Source organism: Aedes albopictus, chromosome 2 (genome assembly GCF_035046485.1).
Source record: "Aedes albopictus strain Foshan chromosome 2, AalbF5, whole genome shotgun sequence".
NCBI lineage: Eukaryota > Metazoa > Arthropoda > Insecta > Diptera > Culicidae > Aedes > Aedes albopictus.
This window is the reverse complement of record NC_085137.1, coordinates 178889018-178916972: the sequence shown is the minus strand read 5'-3', so window position 1 is coordinate 178916972 and position 27955 is coordinate 178889018. Positions and strand designations below refer to the sequence as shown.

General features: G+C 39.7%; 1 protein-coding gene across 3 annotated transcripts in view; it reads right to left on the bottom strand.

Moving 5' to 3' along the window:
• The window catches only part of LOC109397513 (dual 3',5'-cyclic-AMP and -GMP phosphodiesterase 11), a 460696-nt gene that overhangs the window by 387864 nt on the left and 44877 nt on the right, over positions 1-27955 (bottom strand). For 2 of the 3 annotated variants that reach the window (XM_062850784.1, XM_062850786.1), the window contains exons 1-2: positions 10987-11122; positions 10862-10915 (exon numbers count right to left, since the gene is read on the bottom strand). In XM_062850784.1, coding sequence (XP_062706768.1) covers positions 10862-10915; positions 10987-11086 — 154 coding nt within the window. In that variant the 5' untranslated portion in view covers positions 11087-11122. Of the gene's footprint in view, positions 1-10861; positions 10916-10986; positions 11123-27955 lie in introns of those variants that run through there. The other variant, XM_062850794.1, reaches the window with a different exon arrangement.

Below are 27955 nucleotides of genomic sequence, written 5' to 3'. Positions count from 1 at the left end.
AAACAAAAAATAAAAAAGAAAAAAAAATTGAAAAATTAACCCACTAAAATGAAAAAAAAAATCTCAACTATTGAAAATTGTTACTTGAAAACATGGGCCGCCATTTTTTCGCCCCTTCAATATTTTGAGAGTTTTGAGGAGGGAGGGTGACAATAAACAAACTAAATATGCGCTTCGACCTTATTAGTTTTTTTTTATATAAGGTTATATGGAAATATCATATGAAATCGATGCAGTACATGTAAATTATTAGGAAACCATACAGCTTTCAATTTTCCAATAACAATGATTGAACTTAAAAAAAAATATATGTTATATTCTAATAAGTAGGTATCATAATGGAAACGCATATTGAAACAATACATTTAAAATTCAGATGGAAACTATATGTAGACTTTTCTTCACTGCGTGTGCTGTGGGTATCTACAGGGGTTACTCAAAATAACTGGGACAAGTAAAATTTTCACTTATAAAAAATGTTCAACTCGCTGTAACTTTTCGAAAAGTGCATCAAATATCCTCAATTTTTTACTGTAAGTTAATCAACTAGTTGTGTATCAGTAGTCCAATTTTGGAGAAGATCGGACATTTGTCCACGGAGTTATAAAGATTCTAGAAAAAGGTAAAATTATCCGATAGCCAACTTTGAGCTGTTATATCTCCGGATTCAATGAACCGAATGCAATGAAATTTTGACCATTCATGACTTATATGATGAACTCTTAAAAACGTTTAACTTAATTTTAAATTTTTAACAAGAGAAAAAGTTATAACGATTTCATTCATTTCACGATTTTTTAGTAAATTAACCAATTTCTAATATGCATCCCATTACTTTCTCAATTTATTAGCGGCTATGTTGTAACTTTCCTTCAAAACACATTTATATATAAGTCATTTAGAGGAGAATTAATTGAACTATAATTTGCATCTTGAATTTTGAAACGATATTGAAGTTTTGGATAATTTGGTGTTTTATTAGAAAAATAATCTAATCGTTATAATTTTCTTCCGTGTAAAGAATTTTAAGTTAAGTTAAAGGTTTTTCATAGCTCATTATACAAGTCATGAATGGTCAAAATTTCATTGCAGTCGGTTCATTGAATCCGGAGATATAACAGCTCAAAGTTGGCTATCGGATAATTTTACCTTTTTCTAGAATCTTTATAACTCCGTGGACAATGGTCCGATCTTCTCCAAAATTGGACTACTGATACACAACTAGTTGATGAACTTACTGTAAAAATTGAGAATATTTGATGCACTTTTAGAAAAGTTACAGCGAGTTGAACATTTTTTGAAAAGTGAAAATTTTACCTGTCCCAGTTATTTTGAGTAACCCTTGTAAGACGAAAAACAACTTCTTAGTAACGAAAACCTCAACTACTTTTATGCGTACACAACTCAAGTGTCTGGTTAGTTTATATTTTATGACTAGGGACTCGCAATGCAAAGGTTGAGGTTTCAATTCTCGTTTGTTAAGAAAGTTTGTGTCGTGAAATTTTCCATTACAATCAGCGCATAAGACAAATCACATGAGGCACATCATGAGAATAATGAGACGCATAACTTTGAGCCTCAAAATGTACAGTGATCCTGAGAGCTCGCTTGAAATATGTACATGGGACCACAGCACGTGTATATCAACTCTGCTCGACATGACCAGGACAACTTGCAATTGTTGGAGGATTGCGTCAATCTTGATTCTTAATGTCAGTGATATCTGTGCTTTGGTAACGGGCGGGCAGAAGGCAATTGCTAATGCTAATGCTAATGCTAGGAGATTAGCAATTAGCAGGAGATACCAGGGGGTTTCCGGGAGTTCCATGGGTTCTTAGGCGATTTCAAGGGGATTCAATGGAGTCTCAGGGGCGTTTTAGAGGGCCACATGGGGTTGCAGGGGGTCCAAGGGAGTTTTAGGGGTTTATAAGGGGTCTCATTTCAGAGGGTCACATGAGTTCTCAAAGGGATTTCAGGGATTATCCAGGAGGTCTCAGGGGCGTTCCAGGGGGCCTTAGGGGCTTCAGACAAATTTCATAGGTGCTGTAGGGGGATCTAAGGAGCGTTTCAGAGAATCTTATGCGATTTCAGGGGTATGCCGGGAGGTCTCAAGGGCGTTTCAAAGGGTTCCAGGAAGTCGCAGGAACTTTAAGGGGAGCTGCAGATTGTTTCAGAGGCGTTCTGGGGGTCTTAAGAGGCTTCAGGAAGTTCCAAAGTGTGGGGCGTGTCAAGGTGTCTCAGGGACATTTATTTGAAAAGAAAATCGGGTTAAGTACTGTCCCTTTTAATTCAACTAAGAATTTGCATGCTTTGACAGATACAGTGTATCAAACAATTGTCCGTACAGCAATTTTTTGGTCAAAATAATTTTTCGTTCAAATGTTCATAACTTTTTTATACTTCAATCAAATACGCTGAAATTTTGGCCAATCATGAATCATATATTAAAGCTCCATTGGTCAAATTTTGAGCGAGATCGAATAAACGTCTTAAAGAACTTTTATTAAAACTCATAAGACATTGTTCAAACATTATATCTCAATATGTACTCGATGAAACTGTTTTATTATATTATATTACTAGCTGTCCCGGCAAACTTTGTCTTGCCAAGCTGCGGTGGTTTGACAACTGTTGAGGTCATCGCAGCAACACACTCTATATTGATTTAATTTTGATCACGCTGAATTTGTTCCCGGCTCATCAAAAATCAGTATTTTCACAATTTTCATACTTTTTAAAGTGATTTTCGTATTTTTTTCTGCATATAAACACAGCCACCATGAATACGAATCAAACCATGCAAGAGTCATCCTGATCAGTTCACCCGTTCGTAAGTTTTGTTGCCTCAAACGGACTTCAAACTCATTTTTATATATATAGATTATACCTAAGGCTTTCATATGCAGCTTCGTTTCAGGTTTTCTATTCACTAAAAAAATAATGAAAAGTCTGTACTTGTTCAGCGTGGCATTTGGAAATTTATCATATTTTGATCAATAAAAGTGTCAAGTGTTTTTAATGTTTTTAAACTTTCTTAATGTAATATTTTTATACAAGACCTACTAAACTACATATGAAGAGTAGGTCCTATGTATTTTTCGTTCAGTTAATGCACTTTTATTGGTGGAAAACGTTTGGCAGATCATATGTGCGAAATAAGGTAAATTTTTAAACATCTTCAACTAAGCACATTTTTCATATTTTTTGTAGTGAATATAAAGCCTCAAAAGAAGCTGCACATGAAAACCTTAGGTTCAGCTGTAACACACAAACAATTGAAAAAGTTTCATCGAGTACATACTGATATAAAATGTTTTAAAAATGTGTTCAAAAATCTTACAAATATTTCTAAAAGTTCTATAACTTTCAGAAAACTTATTTGATATCGCTCAAAATTTTACCAATAGAGCTTTGATATATGATTCATGATTTGTCAAAATTTCAGCGTTTTTGATTGACCTATTAAAAAGTTATGGACATTTGAATGAAAAATTATTTTGACCAAAAAATTGCTATACGGGCAATTGTTTGATACACTGCACACTGGAGTAACAGGGTCCATTTCCTGGCCAAAAAGTTTTAACACGTTTTTATGGTGTATTATGTAGGTACTAGCGATAAAATTTTGATTTTTGATATTGAGGATGCATTTTGGATTATAAATAGCCATATTGATCCACGTAAAGGCCAGAAATGATTTCTTATAACTTCGGTAAGAGCAACGTATGTTTTCACCCCCAAAAATCACTTGAATCGTCATTTTTTTATTTTTTTGAGTACAGAGAACTCTAAAATAATTATATTCCCATAAAATTCATTGTTTGGAAACACGGGCCACCTCGTTTCAGAGTGATTCTCCCAGAATTGTGAGTGAAATTCATTTTTTTTTCATCAGTGAAGATAACGTGTTTATGTCTTCGGCAAAGTTGTAAGGGATGTCATTATTAGAAAACTTGTTGAACAATTGTTCTATCTGCTGAATTTTAAGAGATACGAGACATTATTTGTGAACGACCCCATAAAATCAGTTCATAATATGTTGTACCGTTTTCCAGATATTTTTCAGATTCTCAATTCATTTTGGGCTAACTTCAATAGTTAGCCCTGAAAAACACATCAAAACTCAAAAATCATTCATGGAATGAAATATTAGGAGTATGAACATGGTAAGAGAAGCCGTGTGAAATATATCAGTTTGAATTTTTATTTTAAAACATGGAATTTTACCATAATTTACACATAAAAGTAAGTTTGTGGAGTACTGAGTGAAAAACTCAATAAGTTTAGCTATAATAAACATTATGTATGTGAAAATATATTCTTTACGGTGCATCAACGTAAGATTACATGCTACGCATAGTGAGCTCTTTGTTCGAGTTGTTTTAATTTTTTTAAACAAATTTTGATCACAACCTTGATTACAATAGTTCTAGCTACATAAAATTGCTAGTGCATTGCATACATTTAGGCGTTTAACGGTGTTTGGAGATATCTGTTCAAATTTACAAAATTGATTCCATTTGACACATTTCGTTAAGAGATACAAGACCAGATTTGTATTCTACTATGATATGTCTACCGAGAATAAGTGTCCATTCATTAAAAAATAGTCGAAACGAAGTTGTAATATAAAAATTAAACATAAATTGTAACTAAAAACTAGTCAAAATGGTGAAAATTTCAAAATGATTTATTTTTCGTCTGGTACTTTCTGGTACCCGTTCTCTTGCGATCCACAAAGGATATGTATTATATTGATGCTGGGTCATTAGGCCAAAGGTCATTAGGCCGAAGGCCATTAGGCCGAAGGTCATTAGGCCGAATGGTCATTAGGCCGAATGGTCATTAGGCCGAATGGTCATTAGGCCGAATGGTCATCAGGACGAATTGAAAGTTAGCCGTTGTTTTTACCTTTTCCAACAATTTTTGACAAAAACTAGTTTAACAATGGAACTAGAAAGAATAGCCTATGTTTTAAAGAAGGAAAAATTCATGGGTAAAATATCAGTAGATTCAGCATCAATAAAGTATCTTCGTGCCTGTCACACGATACACACATGCAAAATGGTCATTTGCAGAGGAAGCTCTCAGTTAATAAGCTGAGAAGCAGACTTTGTCTCAGTGGGGACGTAACGGCAAGAAGAAGACCCAATGACCATTCGGCCTGATGACCATTCGGCCTAATGACCATTCGGCCTAATGACCATTCGGCCTAATGACCATTCGGCCTAATGACCATTCGGCCTAATGACCATTCGGCCTAATGACCTTCGGCCGAATGGCCTGACACCATTATATTTTATTGTAATTTTATCCAGATCGCGGAATGCTGCAGAATCTGAAAACTTTTTGAATGCTGAAAATGGTTAAAAATTGACAAAAATCATGATTTTGAAAACGCTTCTGTAAGAGCGCAAAATAAATGAAATCAGGTGCAGTTTTTTGTTTAAATGATACACCTTAATCACGAGAACTAATTAACATACTCAATTATTTTTTCAATCTGTCGATATTGTGATAATTGAAGTACTCCGATGAGTTATGATACAAACAAAAAAATAGTGGAGAAAATCATCAAATTCAGGCATTTATTCTTGAAAAAATATGCATCCCAAAGCAGTCTTCCCAAACGAACACAAAACTCGCTAAGTACTGCTGTATTAATACTCCGCCTGTACTCTGACTGTGCGTTCGTACCGCAACACACAAATCTGTACCCAAACGTGTACTTATGTTCAAAGTTCGTTTCAAACACAAGTTCGAACATATGTACAGTACATGTGTACCGTGCGAAACGAAGTGGGAAGCGATCGTGCAAAAAAGAACTTTCTCGAACGACGATTGACAGTTCGGCACCAATCGTTTGCCAATCCTAACGCCGCTTCGGGTTTCATTCTCGGTTTGTGCTCGGATCGATTTTCGTTTTGTACTTCTGTACGTACGCAAGTTTTGTACTTGAGTACTCTTCGGTACGAAGTACGGTAGCAAACACGGGTACTCCGATGTTTGGCGTTTGATGTTCAACACAAGTGCGAGAAAACGGACAGAAGTTGAACATGTGTCAAGTTTGTGGGAAGACTGTCCCAAAGTGTTTAATTGATTGCCACACTTCGTCCATCTTCAAAAAATATTAGGCTTTGGAAAATCCAAAAAAAAAAAATTACTTATGGCCAGGAATTTGGTCCATTTACGCCTATGTGCACTGTACGTATTTCGACCTCAACTGTAACATCGCCGTTAGTGTCTCGTACTTGACTCGAATCAAGTACGAGACACTGAAAACGATGTTACAGTTGAGGGCGAAATACGTATCTGTCAAAGCATGCAAATTCCTAGTTGAATTAAAAGGAACTTTTACTTACATGTATTCCACCAGCACGCCCAGATTCATCACCAACATTTATTTTGGGTTCAAGGGGCTTCAGGGTGTCTCAGAGACGTTTCGGGAAGTCTGAAAGACTGGTTCTCAGACATTTTAAGAGGTGTCTCAGGTGCGTTTCAGGGAGTCTTATAAGGCTTTAGGATGGTTCTAGAAGACTTTAGTGTTGCAGGAGCTTTCATTGGATTTCAGGGGCATCCATGGGGTCTCATGGTCATTTCTGGTCTCTTGTGCGATCCTAGCAATCTCGGTAGTTTCAGGAGGCTTCAGGGGCGTTTTAGGGGGTTCCAGGAGGTCCAGGAAGTTTCAGAGGGTCTCAGGAGATCCCAAAGGGTTTCAGAAGCGAATTCAGGGGTTCAGATAATGCCTTGGAGCTCTCTGAAATGCCCCTTCAACTTCTTAAATCCTTTGAAACGCATTTTGAAGTGCTTTACAGTCTCAAAAACAAATCTCAAAATTCCCTGGAATACCTCTGAAGCACACTTACAGTATTGGAAAGAAAACGTAAACATTTATGATTTCCATACAGAAAAGCTATTTTTGGAGGTCTATATCTTTGGAGTATATGAACTAAAATTGTTTACTTTTTTATTTCCAATTTGGGACCAACAGCAAATCAACATTTTGCTTATGAAATTTATTGAACTCAATGGAAAATAAAAATACAGGTAAGGTTTAGTTCTATGTCAAATTTTCAGCTCAATCAATGAATCCAATCCAAAGAAATATACCACCGAAAATGGCTTTTTTGTATGGAAATCAGAAAATGATTACTTTTTTCTATTTTTCAGAGATTTAAATAGGGATTTACTTGCACAATTTCTTTTTTCAATTCTTTGACAGTTTTCTACAGAGTTCTTTCCACGATTTTTTTCCGTTATATCGAGGGTTTCTTTTCGTGGAGGCTTGCCGGAGTTTTTTTATGGCTATCTCCAATGTTTCTCCCAAAATTTTATCCTGAAGTTTTCAAGACTTCCTTCCGAGATTTTTACGAAGTTCCTCTCAAGGTTTCTGCAGGAGTATCTGCAGCACTAATTCCCGGGATTTCTTTCTGAGGTTTTTTCAATATTAATTCAGAGCATCTCGCGGGATTCCATCCGGAGATCCTTTCAAAATTTATCCAAAGATCGTTCCCAGATTTTTTTCAAGATTTCTTCAGTAGCTCTCCCAGGTTTGTTTTTTTTCAGAGATATTTCCAAGATTTCTCTTGGAGTTTCTTCCAGGATTCGTCTTATAAGTCTTCAGAGTTCCTCCCGGCATTGATCCCAGAAATCTTGCATTGAGGTTTTTTTTCGAAAATGCTTCCGAAGTTCTTCTGGGAAGATTTCTAATAGCTCTTCTTGAGTTTTTTTTTGTGGAATTTCCTCAGCATTATGTCTCATTTTTCTCTGAAATTTTTTCACAATAAATATAGCAAAATATCTCAGAAGATATCTCTAGAAACACTCCTGGAAAAACCAAAGCAAACACTCCAGCATCTATTATTTATTGCAGAAACTTCATAATGAGAATCTCGCGATAATTTCTAGTAGTGAATCCGGAATTAACTCTGGGCGTAACCCCGGAAAAAATCTAAGAAAAATCTGAAAAAAATCATTTGAGAAGACGTACAAAATACTATACAAATGATGATGATGAACCCGGGCTTGTTAGTAGAATACCTGTAAGTAAAAAGAAAATCGTGTTAAGTACTGTTCCTTTTAATTCCACTAAGAATTTGCATCCTTTGACAGATACGTATTTCGACCTCAACTGTAAGGTAGTCTTCAGTGTCTTGTAAGTCGAGTCATGTACAAGACACTGAAGACGACCTTACAGTCAGGCTTGTCCGCACTGAACGCAAGAAAATTCTGCTCTTTTGATTTAAACCACTAAAACCATCGTATTTATGAAATCTTCCTATCTTACCCGATAGAAGGATGTTGAAATTACCTAAATGTCATTTTGAACTGTCAAAAAACCGCACTGCAGTGCCACACGGTGCGCGCAAAGAGAATTTCACCCGGGTGAATTCACCCCAGTGAATTTCTCTTTGCGCGCTCAGTGCGGCACTGCGGTGCGATTTTTTGACAGTTCGAAATGTCATTTAGGATATTCAAACATCCTTCTATCAGGTAGGATAAAAAGATTGCATAAACACGATGGTTTTTGTGGTTTAAATCAAAAGAGCAGAATTTTCATGCGCTCAGTGTGGACAAGCCTGCTTACAGTTGAGGTCGAAATACGTATCTGTCAAAAGCAGTGAAAAGAATCGTTAGACAAAAGAGGCACAAAACAAGCAACAAATAAGACGCAGCCATTACTCTTTATCCCAACTGGTAACAGATAATGACATGATCTCGAATTTTTTTGTTGCAAACAAAACGGAAGCTGAATTTGTTGCGTACTTTTCAACTCGTGAATAATCAATTATTACTAACCCAAAATTTAATCTTTTTGATGATGCATCTTCAGTAGCGTTGCAGTGTTTACCGACTCGAAATTACCGCTCGAAAATCACAATGCAAGGCTTAAAAATCTCTAAACTCGTGGTGCACGATCTTTGTCCTATTCTGTTCAAGTTGGGACAAACGTATGTCGCATTGGGTAGAATGTCGCAACAAATTCAGGTTGCGACATTGTCGTTATTGTTGCGCGATGGTTGAGTTTTGATTCACTGGTCAAAGGATGCAAATTCTTAGTGGAAAAGGGCACATCTCTCATCGTAAATCAATAAATTAGCAATAATTTTCGATAGACATCTTCGAGACATCAATTTAACCGGAAATAAAAAAAAAAGCTAAATCCGGGCCATCTAAACATCAATTAACTGTATCCGAGCACACCTACACCTATTATCGCATCCAGCAACTTACTGCCGTCATTCGCAATATTCGATATTCAGGTACCTAAGCCTTCTTCACACATGAAAACGTGAAAAGATCAATTCGAACAGTTTTCTGCTGGTTTGCGTGACATTCACATAGGTAAGTGAAGCTAGTTGGATGATAAAGGTAACACATTAGTATACAATTAACACCACTTCCAAATGATAACAACCTACCTATCCCCGATAACAGATAGGTTCGTCTACACAGACATCTACACAGAAAAAAAGTGATTATGATTACGCATGTGGAAACGTTCGATTATCATCAGCGGAACGATTCCTGTATGAGACTTTGTTTAGACAAACACAAAAAATGTCAATTGTATGGTCGTTCCATTTATTTGTTTGCAAACTTTTATCGGCTGGAAAATGTCAATGAATGAAATGTTGTACCCATTTCATGTGCGCGGTCATGGTCGTTATCATACACTCAAGAGTATTACTGTACCATTCAGTTCAACACTGGTTTGCCATTAATGTTGTGTATTTGTTATTACTTAAATAGCTATCGGAAATATGCAGGATAAAAACAAGTGCGTTTTTCCACACTAAATCTACCACAAATTTCAACCTAAATTGAACCAAGAATCAAGATAAGACTTCTATTAATTATCTTTGAATTTTACAAATCGATTGTGAATTGATGGGTAGAAATCTTCTTCGTCACATACGCTAATTCTCGTCACATTAGACGGAAAATAGCCAATAGCTACAGATATTCCAACTTACCTTTGGCAATGGATCATCAGATGGAAGCATAAAGCAGTAGACTATCAATAACCAGCCTCTACAGCACTGGAAATCAAATAATTTTGAGAAAATTTACGTTTTAATTTCACTTCGTTTACGAGTTGAAATTTATCTCGTTGTGTGTACGACGAAGGCAACCTCACCAAAGAAGCAGCTAGCCGAATTATTTTCCATCACCGTTCAAATTTCACTTCGCCAGATTCCCTGCACGCCTTCTACACGTAGAGGATGTGTCGGAAATTGAATTCAGGTTGTGCGTAGACTAGACGGAAATAGAATCCGTGGGACAATTATCCAATCTTATTATTTTAAGGAAATTGTAGTTCTTTGACAATATTTTTTTCCATGATATGGTAGCTAATTTACAAATTAGTAATAAATACCAAATTGACCATGATGCATAAGGCGAGGTGTAAGAATAAAATAAACTTGATCATTACTGGTCGGTGTTTAGTTAGACGGAAAATAGAAAAAAATCCCTATTATGTTTTATAGTAATGACACCAACCATTTTAATCGCAAATGTATGAAAGCTTTCAAACAATAAAATGAACAACAAATTACTTCGTTTTCAATTCGGGATGGAGGATTTTATTTCAATCATTTTCAACTTGCATATGACTCATCATTCTTGAGTCTCCTACGATAGCCATCAGCATTTGGTAGATTAATTATCACAATTTACAACAATTTGTAAATCGGATGATTATACCTATCCGATTTATGTACCCTATAACGTGCAAACCATCAAAACATGAAACGTATGATTCAAATCCAAATCACGGTTGTGATCCCAAGTCATACCATTTCAAACTGCTCGTCCTGAAAGCACTGGATCACAACCGAAGAAATACATAACTTACCGTTTGTGTAGATAGTTACTCTCTTGCTGAGAGCGCTGTTAGCCGATAACAAATCTGAAAGATGCGACAAACGAGAAGAAACGAATCAATATGTTGTTGTAAGCTGTATTACGTTCATTCGTTACTTGGCTGAAGGTAAACAAATAGAAAATCGTCACAAATGGTGTTTGTCTGTTTCATTCGTGCAGCAGTACTCCGTCGTAGAACCGGCACCACCCAAAGCATGTACCCGGTCTAAATACACCCACTGAACGGGTAACCTTTGATACAACTGAAGTAGTAGGTGGTGAAAGCTCGTCTTTGGTTGCCTTTAGTTCAAAGGCAGATGTCAGCACCGATGGAGCCAGGCAGGAGCTTTCACCACCATCAGCAGAACCGAAGCAGAATGGTTGGGTGCCAATAAATTTCGTATGGTACTAAATCTAAAAGGAAGGAATTCAATCAAATTCATCGAGAGCATCATGCTTAATTTTAAATTCTTTAGTATTAGTATTAATTATATTAGTATGTATTAGTATTAGTATTTTTTTTTTTAATTTTGTAGGAACCTTATATAAAAACACAAAGATAGAAGATAACATTAATAATATTGAATGAAAAAAAAGATAGGAGAAGAAGACAAAAGATGGAGTACAGAAGATAGGAGATTGAAGAAAGAAATATAAGAAAGAAGTAAAGAAACGAAATATAGAGAAAAGAAAGAGAAAGAAAGACTAAATAAAGATTAACGTTAAATAAAAAAAGAAATAAGAAGATAAATGAAAGATAACAATGAATGACAAAAAATATAAAAAAGTTGATAAAATATACACTCCCGTTCAAAAGTTTGGGGTCACCCCCTCAAAAACATGTCATTTTTTTAAGCCCATATCTCCGCCAATTTGCGTCCGATTTCAAAACCCTGGGTTTCATTCAAAAGATAATAAGTCAAAGAAACTTTGAACATGATTTAAAAGAAACTTTTTCAAAAAATTGTGTTTGTAAACTTAACCCAAAGTTGCCAAATTTTTTAAAAAATGAATATAAACTTACGGCAGTGTCGCTGGAAGTTGGGTCGACCAAATTTTAAGATGAGAGCGGTAATATGACCCATTTTCTATTAGCTTTCAACTGCTTTTTACACAACTTAGCTAAAAAATCTAGAAAAAAAGTTATTAAGTAAATTAATCCTTGATGTCATCGACCAAAAGTTTGGGGTCACCCCTCAAAATGATGTATCGGCCAAAAGTTTGGGGTCACTACCGTAAAACATGGAAAAGTGATTTGTTGATATCTTTGTCATCTTTCATTCAATTTTAATTCTTCTTGGCTTATTTGAAACAAAATGAATGATACTTACTGCATATGGGTAGTACGCTGATCGCAAGAAATTTCTTGGCCTATCTCGATGCGTGGAATATTCAGGCAAGGAATCGCTCAAGAAATAATAAAGCGTCGCTTTATTCTGGATCCTAGTACGGTGCTGAAACGAAACGTCAAATCAAATGGGGCTTGCTGTGTTAAATTTCTTGACCATTCCGGTCACGGAAAAATAATGCACTGAACGTAAATTACTTGAGCGATTCCGTTTGAAGTGCATACCTCCCAATAGACATTGAACCACACATATTTGTTGAAATTTACATACTAAAACTTAATGTAAAGTTGCCTCATTTTTTGAAGCGTGGTAAAATGTGCTAACTTTACATAACATTTTTATATATAAAAATCGTTGAATACGTTAAGTTAAAGACATCAAACGTATATTTAGTTAATTATCTTTGAAATGAGTTAAAAATAATTAAAATTGAACTATAAATGACGAAGATATCACCAAATCACTTTTCCATGTTTTACGAAAGTGACCCCAAACTTTTGGTCGATGACATCAAGGATTTATTTACTTAATAACTTTTTTTCTAGATTTTTTAGCTAAGTTCTGTAAAAAGCAGTTGAAAGCTAATAGAAAATGGGTCATATTACCGCTCTCATCTTAAAATTTGGTCAACCCAACTTCCAGCGACACTGCCGTAAGTTTATATTCATTTTTTAGAAAATTTGGCATTTTTGGGTTAAGTTTACATACACATTTTTATGAAAAAGTTTCTTTTAAATCATGTTCAAAGTTTCTTTGACTTATTATCTTTTGAATGAAACCTAGGGTTTTGAAATCGGACGCAAATTGGCGGAGATATGGGCCTAAAAAAATGACATGTTTTTGAGGGGGTGACCCCAAACTTTTGAACGGGAGTGTATGTGTAAGAGAGCAGATTGGTAACAGAAGGTAAAAGACGATAAGACGATAAAAGATAGAATATAGAAGATAGAAAATAGAAGATAGAAGATAGAAGATAGAAGATAGAAGATAGAAGATAGAAGATAGAAGATAGAAGATAGAAGATAGAAGATAGAAGATAGAAGATAGAAGATAGAAGATAGAAGATAGAAGATAGAAGATAGAAGATAGAAGATAGAAGATAGAAGATAGAAGATAGAAGATAGAAGATAGAAGATAGAAGATAGAAGATAGAAGATAGAAGATAGAAGATAGAAGATAGAAGATAGAAGATAGAAGATAGAAGATAGAAGATAGAAGATAGAAGATAGAAGATAGAAGATAGAAGATAGAAGATAGAAGATAGAAGATAGAAGATAGAAGATAGAAGATAGAAGATAGAAGATAGAAGATAGAAGATAGAAGATAGAAGATAGAAGATAGAAGATAGAAGATAGAAGATAGAAGATAGAAGATAGAAGATAGAAGATAGAAGATAGAAGATAGAAGATAGAAGATAGAAGATAGAAGATAGAAGATAGAAGATAGAAGATAGAAGATAGAAGATAGAAGATAGAAGATAGAAGATAGAAGATAGAAGATAGAAGATAGAAGATAGAAGATAGAAGATAGAAGATAGAAGATAGAAGATAGAAGATAGAAGATAGAAGATAGAAGATAGAAGATAGAAGATAGAAGATAGAAGATAGAAGATAGAAGATAGAAGATAGAAGATAGAAGATAGAAGATAGAAGATAGAAGATAGAAGATAGAAGATAGAAGATAGAAGATAGAAGATAGAAGATAGAAGATAGAAGATAGAAGATAGAAGATAGAAGATAGAAGATAGAAGATAGAAGATAGAAGATAGAAGATAGAAGATAGAAGATAGAAGATAGAAGATAGAAGATAGAAGATAGAAGATAGAAGATAGAAGATAGAAGATAGAAGATAGAAGATAGAAGATAGAAGATAGAAGATAGAAGATAGAAGATAGAAGATAGAAGATAGAAGATAGAAGATAGAAGATAGAAGATAGAAGATAGAAGATAGAAGATAGAAGATAGAAGATAGAAGATAGAAGATAGAAGATAGAAGATAGAAGATAGAAGATAGAAGATAGAAGATAGAAGATAGAAGATAGAAGATAGAAGATAGAAGATAGAAGATAGAAGATAGAAGATAGAAGATAGAAGATAGAAGATAGAAGATAGAAGATAGAAGATAGAAGATAGAAGATAGAAGATAGAAGATAGAAGATAGAAGATAGAAGATAGAAGATAGAAGATAGAAGATAGAAGATAAAAGATAAAAGATAAAAGATAAAAGATAGAAGATAGAAGATAGAAGATAGAAGATAGAAGATAGAAGATAGAAGATAGAAGATAGAAGATAGAAGATAGAAGATAGAAGATAGAAGATAGAAGATAGAAGATAGAAGATAGAAGATAGAAGATAGAAGATAGAAGATAGAAGATAGAAGATAGAAGATAGAAGATAGAAGATAGAAGATAGAAGATAGAAGATAGAAGATAGAAGATAGAAGATAGAAGATAGAAGATAGAAGATAGAAGATAGAAGATAGAAGATAGAAGATAGAAGATAGAAGATAAAAGCTAATAGATACAGAATAAAACACTAAACATCAACATCAGCTGTAAAGCCATCAACTTGCCTCTAAAATTTCCCAAATTTCCTGTATCCTACTACCAAACCGGACCATTATCGGTCACCAAACTACCTAATCCGTTCCAAACCAGTTCGAGCAGTTCTGAATCGTTCCGCGAATTATCTTGCGTGTGACTAAACCCATTCGGCACGGGTTCCACCCAGTCATGCTCCACCTTTCCGTCGCCTCCATCGTCGTCATCATTGACGTGATAAATATTTACCTCACAAGAAAGCTCAGTTTGTTTGTATGCGATTCCGCACGATCATTCAATATCCCCATTTCCCCCATCGCGCATCGGTCGACTAGCTAGTAGTTTGAATGCTGTGTGCTGTGCTGGTGGTGCAAACAACATCTCGCCCATCGTCGTCGTCGTCAGGCGTGCTCTCCGCCGCCGTGACAAAGGCGTCAACGAACCGAACGAACAACGGCAAATTGACACTAGGATTATCCCCCCAGTCCAGGTCCAGATAGACCAGTGAACGCAACGGTCAACCGGGCGGCGAACATTTGCAGCGAACAAATGCCAAACTAATCTGAATTTCAAATCCAATCGCTTGTATATGTGTGAGCATTGCAACCCAGAAGCATTCATCAGTTGGTTCACAGGCAGGTATATCTATGTAGGTGGCAGAATTCCGGTTGCAAGTAGTTTTTCGTTATCTAAAATATTGACAATTCTCCTGAGGTACACCGTGAACCTGCCCCACCTTTTCCCCAAAAGTTCCTAGCAAAACGATGATGAAAACAGTATGACTAACACCACTAACCAGACCGGCGGTAACTGACAGCTCGCCGGCTCCACCAGTCAGTCAGTTAGTGGGACGAAATTAATTAAATTGGTTCTAAAAGACACCTCCGCACCGCATGTAGGTGTGTAAGCAGAAGCTACCAGACCAGCGCATTGTCGGTGGCTGATGATAACAAAGACAAAATTCAATTAATTGTGGCTTGAGCGTGACATCAGGTTGTGAATTATTCACTACCGCAAAGGTATCATTTTAATTAATTAGGCCGATCGCCGACCGTTGGTTGGCGGCGGTCACGGAAAGGGTGGAAGCGTTCAAAGAAGCGTTGATGATTGGTTGAAAGAATTATATGGGGAAACAGATGTAGCCACAGAATAACCAACTTTTGATTGCCTTCGGGTGCTTTTGTAAAAGAACCAATTATGAAATTCTACGTTTATTGCACCTTTAGCGAGGGATGATGGGCTGCAAAACGGTGAGAACGTCCAACATAGCTCTGGTCCTCACAAGTTCCAACCTCATGCTTCCACGGGGCAAGCGATGACAAAGACCGCCAGCTAAGAGTTGTGTGCTTAGCTGGTAGTGCATCCTGGGCACTGTTGTCCCTCTGAGTTCAGCTAACTAGATTGAGGGAGGAGGTACGATCCGAGCGTCTGTTCACCAAGGAGGTGCGGCTCAAACAGCGTCTGTTCTGGCGTCCAGCGGCTGCGAAAGAAACGCTGCATTACGCCCTGCTAGATCCAAGGTGGTAGCCCCATCAGTGTGGTCGTCCCAGTGTTGGTTGGGACGCTAAACAGAACTGCCACGATGGCCCTCCGACGAGACAAGAGTTTTGGCGTAGGACCAATAAGCAACCCGTAAAAACCCCCATTACGAATAACATAGGAGAAAATATGACTCGATACAATCGGCAAAGACGCACGCGACGAAAAAAGGACTACGATTGGAAACTCGGAACATGGAATTGCAAGTCACTAGGTTTCGCTGGATGTAACAGGATAATCTACGACGAACCTCAATTTCGACATCGTGGCGTTGCAGGAACTTTGTTGGACTGGACAGAAAGTGTGGAAAAAGCGGGTATCGAGCGGCTACCTTCTACCATAGGCGTAGCTAGGGGGGGTTCCAGGGGTGCCTGGCACCCCCTAGAACAAATTTGGCACCCCTTAGAATTTTTCCTTGAGTCACCTAAAATTTAGAGTTTCACACAATAAATTTCAATATTTATTGAAGGCACATTTGAACGACCTTCTCTAAAGATTCTTCCAGAATACCTCTACCGGTTCTTGCAGGGACTTCTCTTGGCATTCCAAGGATTTTTTCTTTCAATTCCGCCAGGCATTCCTGATTGGGTTTCTCTATAAATTCTTGTATAGTTTCCTCCAGCAATACCACCTAGGATTTCTGCTGAGATTTCTACAATGATACACCCCAGAATCCTTTTAACAATACCTCCTGAGATTTTTCCTGTGATTTCTTAAGAAGCTCTCCGGTGATCCTCCAGGAATTTTTGTGGAAGATATTTTATCCAAGGATTCTCTCATAAATTTCTCATGGGATTTCTCCAGGAACTCCACTTGGTCTTCCTCCAGGAATTACAGCTGGATTTCTCAAGCAGTTCCTACTGTGGTTCTTCCAGCAATTCCTCCTAGGACTCCTCCAGATTTCTTACTGTAATATCTTCAGTAATTTTTCTAGGAATTATTCTAAGAATTTCTCCAGGGATTCCTTTAAAACTTACTGGGATTCTTCAAGGCAATCTTTCTAGGAGCATTGCAGAAGTACCTAAATCCTAAAGGTTTTCGTGGAATTTCTCCAAATAGGGTGACGATGGGTAATATCGGCAGGTTTGTTCTCTTCGTCAATGGGGCGTTTTTGCCGGTCAAATTTCCTGAAACTTGGTCGTATAACTCAGCTTGATTGGGAAGGATTTAAGGCCAACTCTGAGTTCAACAGCTTTCGAAAAACCTCCCATGACGAAGAGAACAAAACTGCCGAAAATACACAATTTCCCCTGTTTCTTATTGAATTATTTCATGATATCCGCTTGACTTTCATCCAGGAACTCCTCCTGGGATTCCATAAGCGATTCCTGCTTATGTGTAGAATTAGCATAAGTTAAAATTCACAATAATAAAAATTAAAAAAAAAAAGATTCCTGCTGCTGCTAATGTTTCAGGAATGCCCCTTGTAGGTCTCGTCAAGAAATTCTCACGGTGATACCTGCAGGAATCTCTCTAGGGATTTTTCCTGCCCTTCTAGCTAGGAATTTTCTAGACAGTGTTCCTAGGACACTTCCAGAAATGCCTTTGATCCTTCAAGGGATTTTTCTAGAGACTCATCCAGGAATTATTCTTGAGTTTTTATTCGTGGATTACTATAGAAATTAATCACGGCATTACTCCTGGAACTTCTCTTGGGTTTTTTAAAGGAATTCCAGTAGAAATCTCTAGAATCCCTAATTAAATTTCGGGAATAGTTGGCATTTCCAGAGAAATCCTAGAAGGTATTACTAGAGAAATATCTAGTGAAATATTATAATCCTATCATAATTAATTAGAAGGCACAGAATGTTGCTAATTGACAATTGAGAGATTAATTTGCGAAGAAAATCGCGTTCTGGTGTGATTCGAACCTACGACTCCGTATTCGATATACGTAGTATGACCATTTCTTTGAGGATTCCTTCGACATGGTCATTTTCTTTTTTTTTTTGAAAATTTCTGCGGTAGTTTCATTAGAATTTCATCAGCAATTTCTTTTTCAGTTATTTTGCGGATATATTAGGCAATTTTGTTGTGATTATTTTTGAAATTCTTTGTGATTTAACTGTATTTTTATTTATTGCTTCCGAAAGATGCTGAATTGGAAAATCTAAAATTCTTAACTGGTCTTGGTCAAAGAAAATCCCATGAAATTCACGAAAAACTTACTGAAAAAATTCCCAAAGAAATTGTCGGAAAAAAAAAATCCATCAAAATTGCATTAGAGCTTTCAAATTAGTTGCCAAAAGAATTCATATAAGAATTACCAGAATAAAAAATATTATGACTTTTTAAGGAAATTGGCCAAATATTCTGTATGTTATATAAATAAAAACAAAGAAATTAATTCCAAGAAATTCTCAAAGAATTTTCCAAAAGCATTAAAGGAATTTCTGAAGAAAATTTAAAAAGAACCCCAAAAGTAATTTCCGTAGAATCACCGTGACAGAATTATTAAAGAACCGCTAAAGTTTTTTTTTTCAAATAAATTTCCGAAATCACTAAGGAATTTTCCGAATCAAATTCCAAAGGAAGTTCCCAAAAGTAATAATCGAAGTTGCCAAAATTTTCGAATGTTATTGCTGGTGAAACTCCCGAATAAATGTTCAATGTAAGTAACATCGAAATTGCCGAAGGTATTCCGGAATCATCTGCTGCAGGAATTCCTTACATAAAAACTGAAGAAATCTAGAAGAAAGTGTCTGAAGATTTTTCAATAAAATTATAAAACCGATTTATGAAAGACTTTCCAAAGGAGTTTTCGAAGGAATTGGCGAATTAATACTGAATAGCATAAATAATAAAAATCCAAAAAATGGACGAAAATCCAAAAAAGCAGAATGACTTGCCGAAGATATTTAAAAATAAATGTGTGGAAGTTCCCAGAGGCATAGTCGAATGGCTTCACTAAAAGAACTCCCTAAGGAATTGCCTGAAGAATAATTGGAGAATTTTTAAAAGCAAATATCAATAGAATTGCTGACATTAACAAAACAATGCATGACATACTATTTAAAAAAATCAGCTTTATACAGCATTCCATTCACCAGATATATTAATATATGTTAATTACCAATCCAGTCGAAATCGGAATTTGGTGCGAACATCAGGATCCCGATGAGAAAAATCGAAGTCTCGCACCAAATTCCGGGTTTCAACTGGATTGATAATGTGTTAGTGAAGCTTCAGAACGGAACTCAGGATAATCGAGTGCGAATTTTGTAGTTTTGAGAATCATACTCACAATTTTTCTGTAAAAGTATTTTCTTGTCCACTTGGTAATATTCAACTAATTAAAAAAAATGCTTTTTGGCCATTAATTTTGTGGCCAAACCAAACATGATTTTGAAATTTTAAGTATTTTTATTTCTTAAAATTGTTCTTGAAAGCTATTTTTATAAGGGTTGTTATCATGCAATAAAACAAAGAGGATGTCACGATGAATACAAGTTACTCGCAAATTTGTGGATATTTCATAGTTTCCGAGGTTTACAGTCTAATAATTGCTTCGAAAATGTATTCTAATGGACCTGATTGATTTCAATCCACAAAACAGGGGTTGTTGCGTTAAGTACTTAAGTTCAAACTGAAAATACAAATTCTATTTTCCCGCGACGCAGTATATCATTATACTAAGAAATTGAGGTCGGATCGGTATTTCCTTAAAAAAAAGCAACCAGAGAGCCACTGAAACTGGCACCCCCTAGGCACCCCCTAGGAAAAAATCCTAGATACGCCAATGCCTTCTACCAAAGCTGTGACACTACCAATGAACTGGGTACAGGATTTATAGTGTTGGGCATGATGCAACAACGTGTGATCGGGTGGCAGCCGATCAACGCAAGGATGTGCTTGATGGGAGTTAAGGGCCCGGCCGTTTCTTCAACTACAGCATCATCAACGTGTACTGCTGAGAAAGAATCGTTCTACGCGCAGTTAGAGCAAACCAGGCCCGATGGTTGCTCGCTGCGTGACGTGAAAATCGTTGTCGGCGGCATGAATACGCAGGTAGGAAGAGAGGAAATGTACAGACCAGAAATAGGGCGAAACAGCCTGCGCGCCGTATCGAATGATAATGGCCAGCGATGCGTAAACTTTGCAGCCTCCCGTGGTATGGTAGTCCGAAGCACCTTCTTCCCCCGCAAAGATATCCACATAGCCACCTGGAGATTAACCGACCATCAAACAGAAAACGAAATCGACCACGTTCTAATCGACGGTAAATTCTTCTCGGATATCATATAACCAATGTCCGCACATACCGCAGTGCGAATATAGATTCGGATCACTAAATACCTAGTCGCTGTATGATTGCGCTCAAAACTTTGGATGATTACTACGCGTCGAAGTCGAACGCGGCGGCTCAACATCGAGCAAATGGATAACCTAGAGGTGGCTCAAGACTACGCGCAGCAGTTAGCAGTGGCACTACCAACGTAAGAGCAGTTTGGTACAACAACACTTGAAGATGGCTGGAGGTGGAGGAACATTCTATCCGCCATAGGTAGTACCTCGGCTGTAGCAGTAGGCTTCGCGACCCCGAATCACAGAAACGACAGGTACGATGGCGAATTTGAAAAGTTGAAAAACGAGAAGAATGCAACATGGACGAGAATGCTGCAACACCGTACGACGGCGAATGAGGTACGTTATAGACAGGCGCGGAACAGGCAGAACTCAGTCTTCCGGATGAAGAAGCGCCAGCAGGAAGAACGAGATCGCAAAGCGATGGAAGACCTGTACCACGCTAAGGACACACAGAAGTTCTACGAGAAGCTTAACCGCTCGCGCAGAGAGTTTGTGCCACAAGCCGACATGTGCCGAGACAACCAAGGGAATCTTCTCACGAGCGAGCGTAAGGTGGTCGAGAGGTGGAGGCAGCATTACGATGAGCACCTCAATGGCAACATCGCAAGCACCGAGGGTGGCATGGAAACAGACCAAGGAGTACGTGCGTAGGACGAAAGATTTCCAGCCTCTAACCTCCAAGAGATTGAGGAGGCGGTTGACCGGTTAAAACAACAAAGCCGCTGGAGCAGATCAACTACCAAGCGAGCTTCTAAAATACGGTGGAGAAGAACAGGTGAGAGCACTACACTGGGTCGTTACCAAGGTTTGGGAGGAGGAAGTATTACCGAAGCAATGGATGGAAGGTATCGTGTGTTCCATCTACAGAAAAGGCGACAAGTTGGATTGAGGGAACTATCGCGCGGTCACCCTATTGAACGCTGCCTACAAGATACTGTCTCTAATTTTATGCCACCGTCTATCTCCGAATGCAAGAGAGTTCGTGTGGTAATAGCAGGCTGGATTCATGGGTGAACACGCTACTACAGACCAGATGTTTGCCATCCCAGGTGTTGCAGAAATGCCGCGAATACAACGTGCCCACACATCACTCGTTCGTCGATTTCAAATCGGTGTATGATACAATCGTTCGAGAACAGCTATGACAGGTTATGCACAAACACGGATTCCAGAATAAACTGATACGAATCGGATTAGTCATTAATGTGTCGAAGACATAGTACATGATGGCAAAGGGCTCCAGGGAGGAATCACGGCACCCGCCACCTCTATCGACGGTGATGAAATCGAGGCGGTTGTAGAATTCGTGTACTTGGGCTCATTGGTGACCGCAGACAACTACACCAGCAGAGAAATTCAGAGACGCATTGTGGCACGTAATTAACTATCTACAAAACGCTGATTAGATCGATATTTCTCTATGGGCACGAATCATTGACCCTACATGCAGAGGACCAACGCGCCCTTGGAGTTTTCGAACGGAAGGTGTTGCGTACCAACTACGGTGGCGTGCAGATGGAAGACGGGACTTGGAGATGGCGAATGAACTACGAACTGCATCAGCTACTGCAAGAACCAAATATCGTCCACACCGCGAAAATTTGGGTGGCTACGGTGGGCGGGTCACGTCATCAGGATGTTGGATAGCAACCCGACTAAAATGGTTCTCGAAAGTCATCCGACCGGTACAAGAAGACGTGGTGTGCAGCGAGCTAGGTGGGTCGACCAAGTTGAGGACGATCTGCGGACCTGCCGCAGATTGCGAAACTAGAGACCCATGGCTGTGGACCGAGTAGACTGGAGACGGATTCTATGTACAGCAGAGGCCACGCCGGCCTTAGCCTGATCGGTAAGGTAAGTAAGATCAGTATTGATCAAGATTTACAACCAAGTGTATCTTCTATTTTATTAACATCACTCTCCCTGAAATGACTGGCTTCAACCCCGGAGGCCAGCCAGATCATTACACTGGATTCAACGCGCTTAATACTGGTGAACGCGCTACAATGGATCAGATGTCCGCCATCCGCCAGGTGTTGCAGAAATGCCGCGAATACAACGTGCCTACACATCATTTGTTCAACGATTTCAAATCGGCGTATTATACAATCGATCGAGACCAGCTATGGTAGATTATGCACGAATACGGATTCCAGAATGAACTGATACGATGGATCAAAGCGACGATGGATCGAGTGATGTCCATAGTTCGAGAATCAGGGACACTCTCGAGTCCCTTCTTCTTTGCTGAAAACATCACCTTTTAAAGAGTAAGAATCTTGAGATACGCGAGATCATATGTTAGGGTCCAATGGACCCCAGAGTCCCAAAATAGACCTTCAGTTTAGGTATCCTCTTGAGGGTTAACAGGCATGCTGCTACTACACTATTGCCATACTTCAGCATTTCACGAATATGCGAAATTGAGTTGCATGACATTACACAATACACAGTGCATCAGTTCACATTGTGTGAAAAAGAGTGGTAAACATACTAATTGACGAGGAAAGAAAAATAAAACCCGATATCCACTTATACTATTGTGCAAACATCTCAAGAAAACGTCATGGCGCTGCTACAAGTTAGATCATCCTACTATCGCAGTAAAGTGGAAAGCAGAAATCTAGCCAGACAAACAAATCTTGACGTCAGATCACGAGGATGTTTCCCACCTCCCCACACCACACACATGTATAGGATATACTCCGGAGGAAGAAACAAAACGCAGTGAAACTGGAGCAGGCTGATTAAATAGACGGTAATTTCGTCCCGCGCAAAAGCCATAACACCCAGCAAGTAATTGTTATTTCCTGGAAAACATCGAAGGCGAAGACGCTTCTTCATGCACGGAAGACACTTCCTAACACTCTTATACTTAAGACGGCAGAAGGCAACAGCAGAGACAGCATCCCCACATCCACAGACAGATACCGATGGCCCCGGTTGTTGGGATGAGATGGGATGGGATGGGTGAAATAAAACACTGATTGAAGTGAGCGAGCTCGTACGTGTTAGCGTGATGCTGGAAATTACTAGGTAAATAAACTAACCATTAGCCGTCGGCGTTGGCGTTGGCGGCGTTAGCTCAGCAGACGGAAAAGAACTCGTGCTTTCGCTGCTACGCAATCCATCCATCAGTTTCCTCCAGAGCTGTATACGGTTTTCGAGAAGGAAGTAGCTCTGGTCTCTCCAGTACGCAAGACGATGAGCGGATGGAACATTAAAATGAGATCTAAATTTAATCATCGGTAATAACTTGTTGCATGTTGAATATTGTTTATTGCGAAAGCGTAGAATAGATGGGTGTTTATAAAGTATTCTGCTATAAACAGTTTGAACATAGGTAAATGTAATTCTTTCCTCGCAACATCATATTTAAGGTAAGACATATAATCAATAATAGTACCACAGTACGCCACAATGCTCGGATTGTGGCTGCCGCTCTCCATCCTCGGTCACGCTCAATGTTCGCCATGTCACGCTTCACGTGGCCCGCTACATCGTGCTCTCTGGGCTCCTTCTTGTGCTAACCGGATCAGTAGCACCAACTTTCTAGGGTTGTTGTCTGGCGTTCTTGTAACATGCCCTGCCCACCGTATGCTTCCGGCTTTGGTCACCTTCAGGATGCTGGGTTCGCCGTAGAGTGCAGCGAGTTCGTGGTTCATCCTTCTCCGCCATACACCATTCTCCAGCACACCGCCGAAGAATGTCCTTAGCACGCGTCGCTCGAAAACTTCGAGTGCTTGCAGGTCCTCCTCGAACAGGATCCGTGCCTCGTATCCCTAGAGATCCACCGGTCTTATTAGCGTTTTGTACATGGTGCACTTGGGGCCGTTCATAAACCCACGTAGACTTTTTGGGTGAAGGGGGGGGGGGGGGGGGGTTGACCTACGTGGTTTATGAACAGCCCCCTTGGTAAGTGGATGCATCTTCTTAGACCACAGCTTCTTCTGGAGTCCGTAATAGGCACGACTTTCACTGATGATGCGCCTTCGTATTTCATGGCTAGCATTGTTGTCAGCCGTCAGTAAGGATCCGAGGTAGACGAATTCATCCACCACCTCGAAGGTACCCCCGCGTCTATCGTCACATTACTACCTGACCAGGGCGTGTTCGGTTCCGCCTAACAGCATGTACTTCGCTTACGACGCATTCACTAACAGTACGACCTTTACTGCTTCGCGTTTCAGGCGGGTGTACTACAGTTCTGTCACCGTTCCAAATGTTCAGGCGATAATGTCCATGCCGTCCGCAAAGCACACAAATTGTCCGGATTTTGTGAAAATCGTTCTCCGGCTGTTAAGCCTGGCTCGTCGCATCACACCTTCCAGAGCGATGTTGGTTGGAGAGTAGGCATGAGAGTCCATCACCTTGTCCCCGGCGAGATTCGAATGAACTGGATAGTTCACCCGAAATCCTTACCCAGTTTTGCACACCGTTGCTTTAATCAGTCTAGTTAGCTTCCCAGGAAAGCCGTTTTCGTCCATGATTTTCCAAAGATCTGTGCGGTTGACACTGTCGTGTGCCGCCTTGAAGTCGATGAACAGGTGATGCGTTGGGACCTGGTATTCCCGGCATTTCTGGAGGATCTGGTCCGTTGTCGACCGGCCGTCGATGAAACCGGCTTGGTAACTTCCCACGAATTCATTCGTTTTAGGTGACAGGCGACGGAAGATGATCTGGGATAGCATCTTGAAGGCAGTATTTAAAATGGTGATCGATTTGAAATTATTACATTCCAAATGTTCGCCTTTCTTGTGAATGGGGCAGATAACTCCTTCCTTCCACTCCTCCAGTAGCTGTTCGGTTTCCCAGATTCTGACTATCAACCGGTGCAGGCAGGTGGCCAACATTTCTGGTCCATCTTGATGAGTTCAGCTGCGATACCATCCTTACCAGCTGCTTGTTTGATTTTGAGCTGATGAATGGCATCCTTAACTTCCCTCAGCGTGGGAGTTGGTTCATTTCCGTCCTCCGCTGCACTGGCGTCGTCGTTTCCTCCGTTGCCGTGAGCTCCCGTGCCTACGTTCTCCACGCCGTTCAGGTGCTGATCGAAGTGCTGCTTCCACCTTTCGATCACCTCACGTCCGTCCGTCAAGAGGCCTCCGTCTTTATCCCTGCATATTTCGGCTCGCGGCACGAAGCCGTTGCGGGATGCGTTGAGCTTCTGATAGAACTTCCGTGTTTCTTGGGAACGGCACAGCAGTTCCATTTCTTCACACTCCGCTTCTTCCAGGCGGCGCTTTTTCTCCCGAAGGAGGCGGGTCTGCTGTTTCCGCTTCTGTTTATAACGTTCCACGTTCTGTCGAGTCCCTTGCTGCAGCATTACCGCCCTCGCTGCGTTCTCCTCCTCCAAAACCGCTCTGCACTCTTCGTCGTACCATTCGTTCCGTCGATTCCGTTTCCCGTACCCGATGGTGTTCTCGGCTGCGTTGCTGATGGCTGCTTTCACTGCACTCCAGCAATCCTCTAGAGGGGCCTAATCGAGCTCGCCCTCGTCTGGCAACGCGGCCTCGACATTCTGCGCGTATGCTGAGGAGAAATCCGGTTGTTTCAGTCGCTCTAGGTTGTACCGTGGCGGTCGCCGGTACCGTACATTATTGATGACGGAGAGTTTTGGGCGCAATTTGACCATCACCAGATAGTGGTCGGAGTCGATGCTGGCGCCACGATAGGTCCTGACGTCGATAATGTCGGAGAAATACCGTCCGTCAATCAGAACGTGGTCGATTTGTGATTCCGTCTGTTGTGGTGATCTCTAGGTGTAACGATAAGGGAGGCTGTGTTGGAAAAAGGTGCTACGTATTGTTTCTGGAGGTGGCGAAATCAGTGTGTCGTAGGCCATTTTCGTTCGTCAGCGGATAGGCGCTGAACTTTCCAAACGTCGGTCTGGATTCCTCCTCCAGGCCTACCTGAGCATTTAGGTTATTATCTTGACGTCGTGGTTTGGGCAGCGGTCGTACTCGCATTCGAGCTGCGCATAAAATGCGTATTTGTCATCATCAGTGCTTCCGGACGTTTATTATACTGAAGTTGAAGAATCAGCCCTTTATCCTCAACCTGCACACACTTTCGTCGATCGGCCACCAACCGATCACTTGCCTCTGCATGTCACCCATTACGATAAAAGCTGTTTCCAGCTGAGGTGTGATGCCGCAACTCTGGTAAATGTTATGATTAAACTTCACACCATGGATCCTGTCCAACACACCTCCTACAGCGCTACGATGCCAAACCCGCGGTCCTTCAATAGATCGGCGAGTATGCGGGTGCTCCCAATGAAGTTGAGAGATCGGCAGTTCCACGTACCGAGTTTCCAATCGCAAGTGCTGTTTGTTCACTGGGGTCGTTGCCGTTGGTCTCGGCTCATATTATTCTGTTGCTGATTTTCCGTTACAATGTTTTTTTTTTACGGCTGGCTCGTAGGGCCCGACACCAACCCCCAACTTTCCGGAGGATCATAGTGCACAGTTGAGCTTAGAGTCCTTCCCTGGCACTCGTACGTTGATCAGCCGCCTCTAACATGGGGATCAGACGCAGTTGTGAGCAGCTTCTCCTGGAGAACAGACGCTTAGGTTTGCCGAAGCAAACCCCCCCTTCCCTGTCAGTCTACGACCAAAGTTTCCACCGGGGTTGGTTACCCGATCTTCCCTAAGGTTGCTCATAGTTTCCGGCCGGTACCACGAGGAGGTAGGGATAGGAGTTGCTGAGCAGAGGCTAGTGGATCACAATGGGATGTGAATTGCGCAGCATACCCAGCCTTTACCGTGCCAAATATGGCACGTTGTCGGCATCGGAAAGCACGTTGTCAAAAGCACCCTGATATCTGAGAAAACACTCAAGTAAGATTGCTTTCTCGATATCTTAAACAACTTTGTGTAAAAGAGTCATAGTAGACTTATCAGATTGGTAGGCATGTTGGTTCACATGAAGAGGCACATTAGCCAGATGAACATCACGGATGTTAATGATCGCCAATGCGTTGTACGCATTTTAGAAGAAAAGAGGTCAAACTGATAGGTGTGAAATTCTTTGCCTGGTGTAGCGTGCCTGCGTTTTCCTGGACATTCAGGTATGTACCGAAGTGCTGCTTCCACCTTTCAATCAACTCACGTCCGTTTATCAAGAGAATTGTGTCCTTATCCTTGCAGATTTCGGCATGTAGTCATTGCGGGAATTCGGGATACGTTGAGCTTCTGGTAGAACTCCCTTGTTTCTTGATAACGGTAGAGCAGTACCATTTCCTCGTACTCCGTATTTACCAGACGGCGGTTTTACTTCCGAAAGAGTTAAGTTTGCTGTTTCTTGTTGACCTCTCATATTCGTTCTGTTGACCTTGTTTAATTGTTG